We start from the raw sequence: 15,449 nt of genomic DNA on the forward strand, positions 1-15,449 counted from the left end.
AAGCGCACACGCGAGGCTGGGAGGGGGGGAAGGAGCAATCCCGGGTAAGGGAGGGCGGGCAGGAGCACCGCAGCCCCGAGAGCTCCAGCGTGGATTGATTCCTGGGGAACGCCACAGAGTGGGATCGCCACAGAGCCCCGCTGAGCTCAGATCCCAAAAACGGCTTCCACCGGGGGAAAGGCACAGAGCCAAAGCCTAATCAAGAGCGGGGACAGGTGGCCAGAGCAGTCCAAGGTCACCTCTGTCCCGTCACAACACGGGGGAGGCTCTGCTGCCTCCAGGGATGCACCCTTACCCCTCCCCGTCCACCCCAAACACCCAGAGCCTGCTTGCCCTGATAGAAGTTTTATTACAGAACTTTAATGGCACTGCAGGAGTAAGATAATTCATTAGAGCCTTAAAACCCAGCCTGAAAAATAGATATTTGCCAGATATCATTAACCCCCTGGCTGCGGGTCTGGTCTGGAAGCAGGAAACTAGTTTCTCTTCAGTAAGAAAATATATGTTGCTAAATGAAAAATATACAGTTAGAAGAGTTACTGGCTCACAAGCTGTTCTTCTGGGGGTGACACCTCTACCAGCCCCAGCATGTGGAACGAGGGGTCGCTCACGTGGAAAAGAGGAGGAGGTATAGTGTATATAAAAAAAAAAAAAAAAAAAAAAAAGGCAAAATTCAGGTTTGTTTGCTCAGTCCAATTAAGAAATGGCCTTGGCTTCGGGCAGGAACGCTTCCCAGTACTTCACCAGCTGCAGGGAGGAGAGGGAGAGAGTCAGGAGCCTTGAGGATGGGTCATGCTTGAGAGATTCACAAGCACGGCCTGAACTTGGACATAAACCCACATCAGGGAGCACTCACCTGCTGCTGAGAGTTCAACAACGTCTCAAGGTATTTCGTGACATGATTTCTGAAGTCCTTAGATTTCTCTTTCTGCAAGAGATGGCCATGAGGCTGGAGCAGCCACCAAAACCCTCCAGAGAGGGTGGGAGGGGGAAGGAGAAACCAGCAGGATTTTGCTGTTCCTCCTGGGGCCCCGTGAGGAGAGCAGCACACGGGAGGGACACAGAGGATCTTCGCCCACCCAGCTCCATTTTAAGATTCCCTGTGGGAAGCCCCCTCAGCGACAGCCCAGCTCACACCTGCTGGGATTCAGGGATGCTGCTGTGGCAGGAGCAGGGGCAGGAGCCCGGGTCAGTGCCAGGGGCTGCCCCACGTACCTCGAAGCGGATCACCTCCTTGCGGATGACGGCAGAAATGCGCTCAAAGTCCCGCTCGTACTGCGTCACCCGCGACTCCCACTGCAGGGACAGCAAGGGCACCGTGGGCACGGGAAGAGGAGCCCCTGCCCCCTCTCCATGGGCGTTTGGAGCCACCACTGTGCCTGTGAGAGGGGCTGCTGGAGCAGAGCTCAGCCCTGGGCACCGCCTTGGCGTGGAAGTCACAGGAGGCACCGGCAGCCTCACTCAAGGCTGGCTTGGTCCTTGGTGTAACCCGGCCACAAACACCTCTCCCTCCTGCTCAGGAGGGGCCCCCCAGCCCAGGAGATCCTTCCCCACTGCAGCAGGGAGGGCAGGAGCAGAGCAGAGACCCCACGCTCCGTTCCCTACCTCCGAGATCTCATCCTTGGCCTGCTGCAGCTTGTCGGGTTTGTTTGCCCACAGCAGCCTGGCCTCCATCTCCCTCTTCTTCTGGAGCATGGTCTGGGCATCCTGCCACCGCTGCCAGGTCCTCATGCGCTGGTCAAAGGCTCCCTGGGGGGAAGGAGGGGCACAGCTCTCCTGACAAGGGGACACTGCAGCTCCTGGACCAAAGCTGAGCCACACCACAGACTGGAGCATCCACAGCTCCTGTACGGAGCAGTGGGCCCAGGATATGGTGGTTCTGGCCTTTGGGGCAGGAAGGGGTCAGCTTGCTGGACTTGCTCTTCCCAGTGCACCAGCTGGGCTGTGTGGATTTGATGCCCAGGTTCAGGAGCACTCAGCACTCAGGCCCTGCCACAGCAGGCACTTGGCAGGTCAGTTTTCACCCCTGTATCACAGGTTAGCAGCTCACAGCTTCAGCCTTCACCTCTGGAAGGGCTGGGGTCACCCACAAGCCCTGAGCTTGCTCCACATCCCCTCTGGAGAAGAGCAGCACAGCCAGGCCTGACCCACAACCATTTTCCAACCCACCCAAGGGCACTCCTGCCCAACCAGCAAGGCTTCCCTCTGCCTGAGGAGGCCATGCCCTGCACACCCTCTGCTCTGCCCTGTGCTTGAGTTTGGAACACCTCCTGGCATCCCTGAGCCTACAATGGGCACAAGGAGCAGGAGCAAAGGAATCCTCACCTTCACAACCGAGAGCAGGCGGATGTAATCCCCCAGGAGCTCGGCCAGGAGGAAGAAATCATTGTTAGCCTGTTCATGGTGCAGCTGCTCGATCTTCTCCTCCACCTCAGCCAGCTGGGACAGGGCCCTGGACAGGGCTGTGTTGTCCTCTGAGCTCCCCAGCATGGCCAGGCTCTTGGCAAACTGGGCTGTGTTCAATGCCAGCTCTGGGGAACGGGATGGGGGTCAGGAGAAGGGCCTGGCTGCACCAGGAGCTCCCCAGCAGAGGGTCCAGCCCTTGGAGCTGCCTCCCCACAGCTCCAGGAGGTACCAGCAGGGAGAGCCAGCAGCTCCCAGCCGTGAGGAAAAGGGAAGCAGGAAAGGGAAGGAAAAGGGAAGCAGCTGAGCCCAAGGACAGGCACAGCTTTGCAGAAGTCGGTGAAAAATGCAGAGGAAGGGAAACATCCCCAGTCTCAGAGGTCAGCTCTGCTCAGGTTTGCTGCAGCAGCATTCAGGCCCATGAGGACAGGCTGAGGGAGTTAGGGATGATCAGCCTGCAGAAGAGAAGGCTCCAGGGAGAGCTCAGAGCCCCTTCCAGGGCCTGAAGGGGCTCCAGGAGAGCTGGAGAGGGACTGGGAACAAGGGATGGAGGGACAGGACACAGGGAACGGCTCCCACTGCCAGAGGGCAGGCATGGATGGGATATTGGGAAGGAATTCTTCCCAGTGAGGGAACTGAGGCCCTGGCACAGGGTGCCCAGAGCAGCTGGGGCTGCCCCTGCATCCCTGGCAGTGCCCAAGGCCAGGCTGGACAGGGCTTGGAGCACCCTGGGACAGTGGGAGGTGTCCCTGCCCACAGCAGGGGGTAGAACAAGATGGACTTTAAGGCTCCTTTAGCCCCCAAGCCACCCTGGGATTCCGTGATCCCACAGGACCCCGGTTCCCTTCCACGCTGCCATCCCATCTTGTGGAGCTGCACACAAGAACGGGGGTGACCATTTCTGATCTCCCAGGAGGAAGGGACAGAGGGTCCTTTACAGCACTGTCCCAGCTCCTCGGGAGTGTCCCTGGGACGATGGTGACCCTCTCCAGGCCCAGCCCAGGCGTGTCCCTTGTCACCTTTGCGGTGGTTCACCAGCGTCTCCACCACCGCGTGCAGCTTCCGCAGCCGCTGGTCCTCGCACTCCACCTCCTGCAGCTTCTCCTCAAACCACTGCAATGGGCAAATGCAGGGCTGATTCTCACGGGGGAGGCTTTCCCTGCACCCAGAGCTGCAGCTGGGAAGGGCACAGAGCTCTGGAGTGAGGACAGGGACACCCAGAGGTGCCCCACACTCACCATGTCCGATTCGTTCATCTTGATGGTCATTTTACTGACTGCATCCGTGGCTTTGTTGAACATCTTCATTATTCCTGCTCCACTCAGGGTCTGGGTTCCTACTGCTCTTGGGAGCTGGAAAGAAATGGAAAAGTTTGCTTTGCCATAGGAGATGGAGGGAGAGCTGGGGGTGCTCACCTGGAGAGGAGAAGGCTCCAGGGAGAGCTCAGAGCCCCTGAGTGTCTAAAGGGTCTCCAAGAGAGCTGGGGAGGGACTGGGGACAAGGCCTGGAGTGACAGGGCAAGAGGAAATGAGTTTCCACTGCCAGAGGGCAGGGACAGATGGGATATTGGGATGAAATTCTTCCCTGTGAGGGTGATAAGCCTCTGGCACAGGTTTCCCAGGGCAGCTGTGGCTGCCCCACCCCTGGAAGTGTCCAAGGACAGTGGATGAGGCTTGGAGCAAGCTGGGAGAGCAGCAGGTGCTCCTGCCCTGGCAGGGGGTGGAATGAGTTGGGCTTTTTGAAATCCCTTCCAGCCCAAGCTGGAAGCTTTAAACTGTGTTCATATATTTCTTGTAATGTCTTCAATCTGGAATTGACTCACTGCAGGAGCTTCTGCCCTGTTCCCTCCTTTTCCAGTGTTGTCTTTACCTATTTATGCACTTAAACATCACATCTGTCTTGAGAACATTTGTATAACAGAACCTATTCTGATGTCAAAATAAATATATATAGACAATAAAAAGGAATTTACTCAACCTTCAAAGGTGAGGGTTAGTCAATTGTTCCAAAAACAACCCTGTCAGAATGAAGTTGAATAAAATGCTTGTCTGACCATACTAAAATAATGTTATTTACAAAGGCACTGTAGTTCTTTCACCTTCTTCATCTGGCAGCCATTACATTAAGTGGTTCTGATGATTCTGTTTTGCCCATGAGGCACCTGCTGAGTGATCTCTCCCTACCCTTACCTCAACCCACAAGCCTTTTGTTTGTTTTCTCCCAGCTGAGGGGATGGTTCAGCAGCTTTGGTGGGCACCTGGTGCCAGCAGCAGCTCCCACTCCCCACTGAGCTTTGGGGGGACCCTGCCTCATTAACTGCTCAAGAACCATTTCCTTCAGCACTCCCAAGCGTTCCTCACTGCACCCTACTGACCTCCTCCTTCTCCAAGAACTCCCTGACGTCGGGGTCCTGCAGCATGGTTGGATGGCTGACCACCCTCCGTAGGTACCTGTGGGAGAACAACTCCAGGAGTCACTCTGGCTGCAGCAAATCCAGCTTCTGATTTTAAATCTGTCCATCACAGCTCGGTATTTACTCCAGAACAGCAGCTGGGGGGCTGGAAATCAGAGCCAGCAACTGTTCTGATTCACCCAGCAGCTCTCCTGTCTCCCTGGGGAATTTGGGGGTGCCACCATGAAGAGCAGCTCTCTCTGAGGTCCCTCACCAGCTCAGGGACAGCTGAGGGGGTCATACCTCTCTAGAGCAGCCCGACGTTTTTCTAGGAACTCTGCAGAGGAGGAATCTTCTTTCCCAACTTTCACTTTGGTCATGCCTAGCACAGAGGGAAGATGTGATTAATGAGCTGCTCCAAACTCTACACACGAGGTAAAGTGGTTTATTACAAGGGAAAGTGGTTTATTACAGACTATCAGGGTGACAGTGGAGGAGAGGAATCTTACAATAGGAATGAGACTTTGGAAATTTGAAATCTGCTCACACCCAAGGAACTGACATGCAGGAAAGAGGCAAAGCAATGGGCTGAACTCAAGTGAACAGCAATTCAGTGACACCACTGAGGTTTTACTCTTCACCAAGCAGGTGGGGAGGCACCTGTGAACTCCATCAAGGATTTAAGTGCAGAGCTCCAGGTGTGGAGCCAGAGCTTTGTGTGTGCCACGGAACCCAGATTAATTTCCCTGCCAGCTCTGAGGCTGCTGCAGGGCAGTCCCTGGGCCCAGGGGAGCTGTGGAGGGGCAGCCCTGGTGCAGGGCAGCCCTGACTCACCGATGAGGCTCTTCTCGGGCGGCGGAGGGACGATGAAGCCGTTCTGGGCGTGCTTCTCCGACAGCTTCTCATAGAGCCCCAGGAAGTCACTGAACCTCCTCTTCACTGAGAACTGCTTGCTCCTGAACATGGGCATGCTGGTCTGGGGAACACATGGCACGTGGGTCACACTCCCCCAGGACAGCCTGGCCCCGCTGGCACCTCTGGGCTGGAGTGGGACAGCACAAGCTCTGCAAGATGTCAGCGGTGAGCAGAGCAAGTTTTGGCCAGGTTTTCCATTGTTTCTTTCCTAGCTGGGTTCTCCCTGGAGCCAGCAGGAGAATTATTGGCAATAAATAACAAACAGCTGTTCCTGCAGCCGTGGGCTGCTTAGTAAGCCCTGCCCATTGCCTAATCCCATCATCCCTGCTCCACACGGGAACAGGGACACACCCCTCAGGCCACCTAGACCCACCAGTGCTTTGGACTGAGTTTGCAGAGCAGGAATTAAGGATAACAAATCCTCTTGTCTCTTCTTCAGACCACAGGATGTAGCCCAGCAGCCATGGTACAGGCAGCTGGAGCAACTTTCCAGAGCCCAGAGCCAGACTCCAAAGCATTCCAGCAGCTGCATTTCTCATGGAAACTGAGGGGAGAAGGTGCTGATGTGAATGCAACCACAGCAGCACTCTGCAGAGAGTGCTGAGCTCAGGTCAGCTCAGTCTGCTGCTGCCACTGGCACAGAACCCTCAGCAGCAGCCCCGGGCTCAGGGACTCTCCCACTGGATGCCATTCCTGCTGCTCCCTGCAATGCTGAGCATCCCTCTCAGCCAAGGCTGCAAAGAGGGAACTGGCTGTGAAAATAAAGCCAGTCTCCTTTCAAACAGATTCCAACCCTATTCCTCTGCTGGGCTCATCCTTTGTGGATTATAACTCCTGAATCCACAGAACAAGGCATTCAGGCCTCCTGTTTATTTAGGTCACTGCTGGCTTGGCTGAGGACACACAGTCCAGCTGCCTTTAAGCATGGAAAAATAATGGAAAATGAGACACAGAGGGGTCAGACATACCTGTGTTGACACTTTGTAGGCTACGTAGGCATTCATGCCATCCCCTAAGGAAAACAGAAAGGAGGTGTTGGTGTTGCAGACAACATTTATGGAAAATCCTTTCCTTGGGATTTTTCCTCCTGAGAAGCTGAGAGGCCTCAGGAACAAAATGTAAACAATGGTTATCTGCTGCTGTGGAATGCAACAGGTGCATCTGTGATTGGTGTCATGTGGTTGTTTCTAATTAATGGCCAATCACAGTCAGCTGGCTCAGACACAGAGCCGAGCCACAAGCCTTTGTTATCATTCTTGGCTATTCTATTCTTAGCCAGCCTTCTGATGAAACCTTTTCTTCTATTCTTTTAGTATAGTTTTAATGTAATATATATCATAAAATAATAGATCAAGCCTTCTGAAACACGGAGTCAGATCTTTGTCTCTTCCCTCATTCCTGTGAATGCCATCACATGTTGGGATCACAGCATCAGCACTTTCCACTATTCCCTGAGCACAAAGCACAAGGCTCCTGACCTTTTCCTGCCTCAGTGATCCTGATTTCGGGTCTGATGGAGCCCTGGATCTTCCTGCAGAACCAGAGGCAGCATCCTGCTGCATGGCCCTGGACTCCTGCCCAGCAGCCACTTCCCAACCTGCTTCTGCCTCCCCACACTTCCTACAGAGCCAGCCCTGACAATTGGGCACTTGTTGTGCCAGCAGCCTCTGGGCTGGCTCCACACATCTGCTCACACCCAACAATTCACGGGCTGTGGGGCACATGAAACAGTCCATTCAGGGGATGCAAGGCAGCCTGGATGGGGCTGGGTCCTGGAACACCACAGGCAGTTTGCTCCAGCTCACACAGAAATCCCCTTGTTCACCTGGCAGTTCATCTGAAGGGCACCCTCTGAGCTCCAGTGCTGCCCTTAAGATGCATCTGACTGACACCTCGCAGCTCCAGGGGTCACGGGCCATGGAGTGGGAACACTCGTGGGGCTGCTCTGCTGCCTGGGATCTGTTGTCCCCCTGGGTTTTCTGCACCCCAGAACTTCCACATGGCTGGTTGTGACACTTGTCGCCCTAGTTTTTTGAGATTTTCTAAGCCTTCTGATGTTGACATTCTTGTAGTGAACTTTCTCACACACTTTCGGTAAATAACTCATTGTTTTTCATTCCTTTATAGAAGAAGAGAGAGTTGATAGACTGTTAGTTTGACCTGTGCCATTGCAGAGGTGTTACTGTCACCTTCCAATCCACTGTCACTTTTGTAAAACTATAAATATTGGAATCAGAGAATAAAACTTCCCTTTTTTCCTTCACCTTGAAAGAAGTAGTGTGCTTGTGTTCTTTCGTGTCCGTCAGCGACAGACACTGACCCCTCTTTCAACAGACAGAAACCCTCTTGCTTCTCATTTTGAAGCCAGAGTCGTTTCCCTGGCAAGCCCAGCTTCCAGGGAATGTGCCAGAGCATGGAGCAATGCCCTCAGCTTCAGGTTAAGGGAATTTTGCTTAGCCCATGCCAGCTGCACACGGGGCAGTGCTGCCTGGAGGTCATGCCAAGCTGGTCACCACAGTCCCAAAAACCTGGCTCTGGGCTTTCCAGAACCTAACTCTGCCTGGCTCATTCTCACCCTGGGCTTTGTGCAGCATCATTTCTTTAAAATGCCAGAGGAAGCCTTGGAAATGTTATTCAAGGCTCAGGTTAGTGCTCAGAGGCAGGAGCTGCAGAGCCCAGCCTGGCTCCCCCAGCCCTTTTCCCTACAGGATTGTACTCACCAACTTTCTCTGGGTCACTCACTCCCACAGTCAGGTCAAATTTGTCCTCCTGCTCCTCCTCCTCCAGCTGTTTGGACAAAGCACAGAGGGACAGCAAGTGAAAACAGGAAATCAGGGTTGAACCCACCCCAGAGCATCATGGTGAGCTTGTCCTCCTGCAGGGCAGCTCTAGCACCTCAGTTTGGCCAGCACTGTCCTATAAACCATTCCAGCTCCTCCTTGCTGTGTCCAGGCAAGGATCCCACACTGGGCTTGTTGTTCCCACCCCACTCTCTGCCCAGACTGATGCACAAAGTGCTCAGCCCCAGGAAGAATCTGCAGAGCTCCCATTCACAGCTGGGACCCTCTCAGGAGCAGAATCCAGCACTGTGACAGCTCTGGAAGGAATCTGGACCTCCACAGGAGCAGGAATGCCACCAGGCTGAGCTGAGCCCCGCTGCAGTGCTTATCAGTCCCAGACTGATGGCCTGAGATACAAATCAGGGCATTCAATAAGGCAATTATATATTAATGACATCATTTAAGATTCATGTTTCCAACTGAGAACACAGAGAGGTCCCTGCCAAAGCCAGTTTGGAATTCTCACCTCCTCATAGCTCTTTGAAAGGTTTCTAGAAGAACTTGCTGCTACATCTAATGAGGGCACAGGACTGGAGGGTTTGGGCACCTCCTTCTTCTGGTTGTTCTGAGTGTTGTCAAGGGACAGCTCCACGGTGGCATCTGCCAAAAGAAGTTTGCAAGGGTCAGCCTCTCTCTTTTTTGGGGTTTCTGGAAAGGCAATTGCAATATTCTCTGATTTGTGGGATCCAGGAGGTAACAACAACCCTAATGATCAAAGAAATCCATGGGGAGAACACCTGTAAGCAGTGGAAGAGCACAACAAAGCACTGTCACTGCAGAAAGAGCATTTGAACACTCCTGCTGGAGAGCAGCATGGCAATCCAAGGAAGTTCTTGTTCCAGAAGGAGCCAGGCATCACCTCTCACTGATCACCTCCTTGATGGGGAGCTGCACCCTGGAGCAGCTAAAGCCAAGGCAGATGATTGTACCTGGGAGGAAGAATCCTTCCCAGGCCACCTCTCCACCTGGGATATGTTAAAACCCCCACCTCTTAGCAGAATTATGCAGAACTGACTCTCAGCCCATCATGCCAGTGCTGGGGGATGTCTGACTCTCCTCACTTTCCCCTGCTGAGGGGGTTTGTGTTTCCTGTCCCTTGGGAACAGCCAGGTCTCTACTAGAGATGCTTCTTCCACTGGCTTGGAGCCAGGAGAAGGTGGAGAAGGAAAACTCTGAGGAGACACTCATCACCTCAGGGCTTAAGGCAACAAAAATCTCATTTTAATCCTCCTCAGCTCCCAAACAGTTTCTCCTGTGGCAGGGGCTGCTCCAACCTTCCTGAACAGAACACCAGAGCAAACTCAAACATGTGTCTGAGATAAGGATTGATGATCTGCTTTTGGTTATGGGGATTTCAGGGCTATCACTCCAGGCCTGGGGCTGAGAGAGGCCCAGCACACCCAGACTCACCTGCAAACAGGTCCTGGTCATCCTGCTCCACATGAACTCCGTTCTCTTGGGAGGAGCTGCTCACAGGGAGAGGAGGTTCCTCTTTCAGGGCTGTGGAGTTGCTCTGTGAGAGGATTAAAAGGTCAAAGGCAGGTCACACACTGAGGGATGGAGGAGAAAATGTGTCACCCTCCTTGCCCTTCAGCCACTCTTAAGGAATGCCACTCACACCAAACTCTGGAGCTACTCTCCACCCAGAAAGGACTATGCTGTCTGCTGGGACAGACTTGGGGACAAGGGGACAGCCCACCTGAGAGCTTTCATGCCAACCAGTCCTCCCCAGCAGAAGACAGAGTTGCTCCAGCATTCCTGTTACGGACGCCTGCATCCCACACCATCCCTCATTTTGCAGGCAGGCAGATATCCCAAGGATATCTTCCCCCAAGGAAGAAGGGGACAGCCAGTGCTGCTCTGCAGGTCCCAGCAGAGAACAGAACAGGTCATTGATGGGCAGTAATGGAGCTCTAACAGAGAATCCTTGGCACTCTCTCCAGCAGGGCAGTGCCATGGGATCAGGTCGCTCCTGAAGGAGTGAGGCTGTGCTGAGGCAGCTTTTGTTTAAGGTGGTAAAAACAAAACAGCCATCAAAACACTCACTTGGTGGCAAGAGCTGCTGCATTTTAGGATGTTTTCCTAGAGGAGGGAGGGCTCTCAGCAGTTAAAGGCAGGAGCTGTGTGTGTTAGTAATGGAAATGGGGAGCAGAGCCCTCCATGGCAAACATCCCTCCAGACTGGTGTCCGAGCCAACGAGAGGCCTGGTGCCAGTGGTGACCCATGAGGAAAGGGCTCACACTGCTCCTCTGCTCCCCCAGGGAATATTCAGGCTCATAAAGAAGCCCACTGTGCATGGACAAAGTGGTTTTCTGCTGTAACTGCTTCCCAGCTTGCCTTGAATTTAGTTCCTCAGTTCCTTCAGTTCCTCAGACATGAGAGCACCACGCCCTGCTCCCACTTCTCCATCTGCTGCTGCAGAGGAGCTGTGGCCTGCTCAGATCAGCCCATAGAGGACACCAGCCCTGTCTGGGCTGATTCAGCACCCCAACGTGCCCCTGCTGTGCCAGGCTGACCCTCACACAGGGAAACACAGCTCCTTGGGAAGGGCTGATCCTTGGGGGCAGCCCAGAAAGGGCTGTGCTCGCACAGGGATCCAACCCTGCCAACACACAGGAGAGGTCCTGTGAGCTCTGCTCCTGCTCAGGTCTGACCCAAACCCTGCCCTGCTGGTTCCCAGGTGCTGCTGAGCCTCCTGAGCAGCAGCCAGGCTGATCTGCCTCCCCTGCTGCCCACAGAGTGTTTGCCTAACGCTCAAGGGCACAGCCAAGCAAAGGCACCAGGTCACAAGAACAGGCCTGTGTTAGTTACAACAGGCTTCCACAAACACTGATAAGCTGCTGGGGCTCAGCAGCCTCCCCTGCCAGCACTGGGATTGTTGTTCCCATGAAATCCCACGGCACTCGGTGCTCACCCCTCCTGGTGGGCCGCAGACCATCCATCCACCTCCCACACCCTCCAGTTCCTCACCAAAGGAAGCTCCTGTGAAGTTCCAGACCATCTCCGTGACCTGGTGCCTGCCACAGGGACCAGCACCTTCCTCCTGCAAGGCCCAGGGCTGGACTTTCCCAGGTCTGCAAACAAACCCAGCTGCTGTTCTGCCCAGAGCAGTGTGAGTTCCACCCTCACAAGGTCACAGTCCATCCACATTGCCCAAATCTCTTTTTCCCTGCTGCACAGCACAAGCACAGCTCACAGACAGCAGGCAGGAGCTGCCCCAGGGCTTTGTGGCAGGGGCAGGAGAAGCTTGGCCAGGCCATTCCCAGCAGGTTCATCTGGTCATGGCCACAATCTCCTGCTCGAGGCCTCCCCGGGCTGGGAAACAGCAGAACATCCCTGGAGAACTTCCTGCCACAGACACCAACTCCTCCTGCGCCTCCAGCTGGACCTGGTAGGCTGCAAAAAGCCTGGGTGAGGTGGGCAGAGGCTCCCAGAGCTCAGGGAATCACCCCCACAGCATTCCAGCCTGCAGGAAGGGCTTCTGGGGCCCCTCTAGCTGAGATCCCTGCCCCATGAAGATGCTGATTCCAAGGACCAGAGGCTGACTGGGCAAATTGAGCAGACTGGGAAAGCACCAGCCAGCTTTAGCTCCCCTCCTGCCTGCTGGTCCCTGCCTGGAGCAAACCCGGGAAATGCCAGCAGGAGCCTTCAGCAACCTGGATGTGCTGCACAGGAGACTGCTGGAAACGAGGAAAGCTGCTGACCCCCTTCACACCTTCCCCTTCAGCACGGATTTGTGCAGCAGCCCCTGGTTTGCTGAACCAGTGCCACCAGAGGCTCCAAACCCCTCCCACAGCCCCAGGAGGGTTTTGGAATATTTGGTGGTACGTAAACCCCCCAGCACAGAGCCCTGGTGAGCAGGGGACACTGGATGGCTCCTGTCACCTCACCAGGCTCAATCTCAGCATGAAGGCACCACGGCAGCACGCTGTGGGTGTGGAGGGGAGCAGAGCTGACGATGTGGGGAAGGCAGACGGAGCCTTTCCCCCACGGAAGCCTCATGGTGAAGAGGCTGAGCTGTGGCTGCCCCTGAGGGACCCTGAACCCCACACTGCTCCACCAGCTGCCATGGGCACAACACCTTCCAGCAGAGCAGGCTGCTCCCAGCTCCACCCAGCCCGGCCTTGGGCAGGATTTCAGCAGGATCGGAGAGGGAACAGCCCGGGCACAACCCTTCCCTCGGTCCCGCAGCCCCGGGAGCGCTCCGAGCCCCGCCCGGGCTCCCCCTGAGGGGACACCACACCACAGGCATCGCCCCCTCACGCTTTACTCGGGGGATTTGTTCCGCACAATTTTCACCAAGCCCAGAGGATGCCCCCGGGCAACTCCTCGCACACGGGCCCGGCCCCGCAGCGCCCCGGGGCGGCGCGCACTCACGCTGCCGGTGAAGATGTCCTCGCCCTCCGAGTCGCTGTCGGGGGCGCCCAGCCCTTGGTGCTCAGGGAAGGGGGGCGGGCGGCGCTCGGCCGGGGAGGGCGAGCGGGACCCGCGGCTGCCGCCCGACGCCATCGCCGCCGCTTCCGCCCGCGCCCGCCCCGCCGGAAGCGCCCGCCACGCCTCAGCCCGCGGGGCGGGGCCTCGGATGCGGGCGGGCTGCGGATTGGGCAGCGTCCCTGCTCGCCCCGCCCCCGCCGACAGCGACAGCCAATGGGCGGCGGCGCTGGCAGGCGGCGCGTCGTCACCATGGAAACGGGGGTGCGGCCGTGCCGTTGTGGCGGCGGAAGGAGGAGCGCGGGGAGCTCCGGGCGCTCTGTCCCCGCCGCGCCCCGGCTGAGGGACAGCGGGACCCCGACACCGATCCCGTGTGCTCTCACAGCCCGGGGAGTGCTCCCGTATCACCCAGAACAGGCCAGGCTGAGCCCCTCCCCCCCGCAAAAACATCGCAGGGTGAGCCCTGTGCCTTGAATTAGCCCCATAACCTAGAAATGCCCCAGCATGAACCCCGTACAAAGTCCAGGGCATCCAGAATGAGCCCTATACCACTCCAGGTGTCGCAGGATGAGCCACCGACCTTGAAGATGTCCCAGGATGAGCTATATTCGCCCCCAGGATGTTCCAGGATAAGTCCCAGACCCTGACAATGGCACAGCATGAACCCCATATATTCGCCAAGACATCCCAGGATGAGCCCTAAAACACTTAAGTTATCCCAGGATGAGTCCTATACTCACCATGATTTTGCAGGATGAGCCTCAGACCTTAAAAACGCCCAGAATGCACCCTACACCCTACTGAGACATCCCAGGATGAGACCCATACCCTTCAAAGCACCTCAAGATAAATCCTATCCCACCAAAACCATCCCAGGTTAAGCCTCATACCCTGGAGTTAGACCAGGACGAGCCCTTAATGACCCCAGAACAGCCCAGGATGAGCCCCATATCCTAAAGATGCTCCAGGATGAAGACAAATTCACCTACCAAACCTTCCAGGATGAGCTCCATAACCTCAAGACATCCCAGGATTAACCCCACACTCCCACAAGACATCTCCAGATAAACCCCAAGACATCCCAGGATGACACACACACCTTGAAGGTGTTTCAGGATTAACCCCATACAATTTGGGTATTGTATGGGGTTAATCCTGAAATTAATCCTGGGAGGCTTTGGTAGGTGTATGGGCTTCATCCTGGGGCATCTTCAGGTATGGGGCCCTGGATGAGCTCCATACACCCCAAAACACTCCAGGATGAGCCCCACACTCCCTGTTCCCCCTCAGGACAGTGACAGCCCATGGTCATGGGTCACCATCATCCTGTGGGGCCAACAATGCTCTCAGGAGAGCACCAGGAGGAGCTGGGCAGGTGAGACACCCTAAACTTCCATCAGCTCTGATTAAGGGAGAGCATCCAGATGCAGGTGAATGATTTGGGGGTCCCTGACCTGCAAGACACCCCTGAGCTGGATTCATTCCTGGGTCTGCCCATGGAGAGGGTCTGTTCCTGCAGGTGGGAAGCACTGGGTGCTATGGGAGAGTAACAGAGATGGGTCTTTTGCTTCTTTTCCCTCAGCTTTCTCCTGTAATAGAGAAGCAAAATCCAGCAGAGATCTCCAACCTTCCATGCTAGAGAACTTGTTATAGCACACATTTGCAGCCAGGTCACACTTTCATCCTCCATCCACTCAGGCAAGGAGCAAACAGAAAACAGAGCACAGCTTATCTTTATCTGAAGGACTTGCCAGTGTCCTCCCCAGCTCCTGCTATCAATGAGCAGCTGCTCATTCCCTCCTGCCTGAAATTCTCCCTGGGATTTGTAACAGCAAGGTCTGTTCTTTCACTGGCAGGTGAGACCCACACTGGAATTCTCCCCAGTTGCCTCAGTGGGGTTGGAACAAGGGGTTTACCCCATGGAGAACTTGCCAGTGTCACTCTTTGGAAGAGGATGGCTAGGAATGAACAGAGCTGTGCCAGAAAACTCCCTAAGGATAAAGCATGAGGAGCATGTACATCCTTTAGGATGAGCAGGAGGAGATAGAGCTGCCAGGAGGATTGGGAGGTTTTGCCAGTGGACTCTGCACTCTCTGAAGGAGAAGAAACTGAGCTACCTTGATGAGCAGTGGAGATAAATCCCACTCAAGCCCCCACAGCCTTATTCTCTGTAAATTCTCCCTTTGGCCCCTAAAGGATGTCCTTTTAAAGGAATAGTTTGATCCACTCAGGGTTAGAGCTTGGGCAGTCTGAGGATGAGACAACTTTCTGCTGCAAATCTCTTTTGGGTACACACCAGGCTTTGGGTGTCAGGTTTAGAACTCTAGGGGGTGGAGGTTGGCCCAGTCCCAGCTCTCCCACAGGATCAGGAGAAATCCCACCATAAAGCCAGGCAAGAGCTACCAAGATTCCTACAGTGGGAGCAGACATTGTATGCACTCAGCCTCAGATAGAAAAGTGAGGATCAG

At 55.3% G+C, this 15,449-nt stretch overlaps 1 protein-coding gene across 1 annotated transcript; it reads right to left on the minus strand.

Moving 5' to 3' along the window:
- Positions 1–329: 329 nt before the first annotated feature.
- Positions 330–13,065, minus strand: SNX1 (sorting nexin 1). Its single transcript, XM_063169327.1, has 15 exons — positions 12,928–13,065; positions 9,961–10,063; positions 9,017–9,150; positions 8,431–8,497; positions 6,679–6,722; positions 5,630–5,771; positions 5,099–5,177; positions 4,778–4,853; positions 3,642–3,755; positions 3,423–3,516; positions 2,326–2,531; positions 1,606–1,749; positions 1,216–1,296; positions 857–928; positions 330–747 (listed from the first exon to the last, which is right to left on the minus strand). The coding sequence occupies exons 1-15, from the start codon at positions 13,057–13,059 to the stop codon at positions 697–699; spliced, it is 1,539 nt and encodes a 512-aa protein (XP_063025397.1). The 5' UTR covers positions 13,060–13,065; the 3' UTR covers positions 330–696.
- Positions 13,066–15,449: the final 2,384 nt, after the last annotated feature.

This window comes from Melospiza melodia, chromosome 15 (assembly GCF_035770615.1).
Source record: "Melospiza melodia melodia isolate bMelMel2 chromosome 15, bMelMel2.pri, whole genome shotgun sequence".
NCBI lineage: Eukaryota > Metazoa > Chordata > Aves > Passeriformes > Passerellidae > Melospiza > Melospiza melodia.

Excerpts from the sequence above, each read along its gene's own strand:
- SNX1 (XM_063169327.1), bottom strand. The coding sequence starts at position 13,059 with ATGGCGTCGGGCGGCAGCCGCGGGTCCCGCTCGCCCTCCCCGGCCGAG. Across the intron at positions 5,178-5,629 it reads GCCCGAGAAGAGCCTCATCG|GCATGACCAAAGTGAAAGTT; the intron begins GTGAGTCAGGGC and ends CCTCTGTGCTAG. Across the intron at positions 3,517-3,641 it reads AGATGAACGAATCGGACATG|TGGTTTGAGGAGAAGCTGCA; the intron begins GTGAGTGTGGGG and ends TGCCCATTGCAG.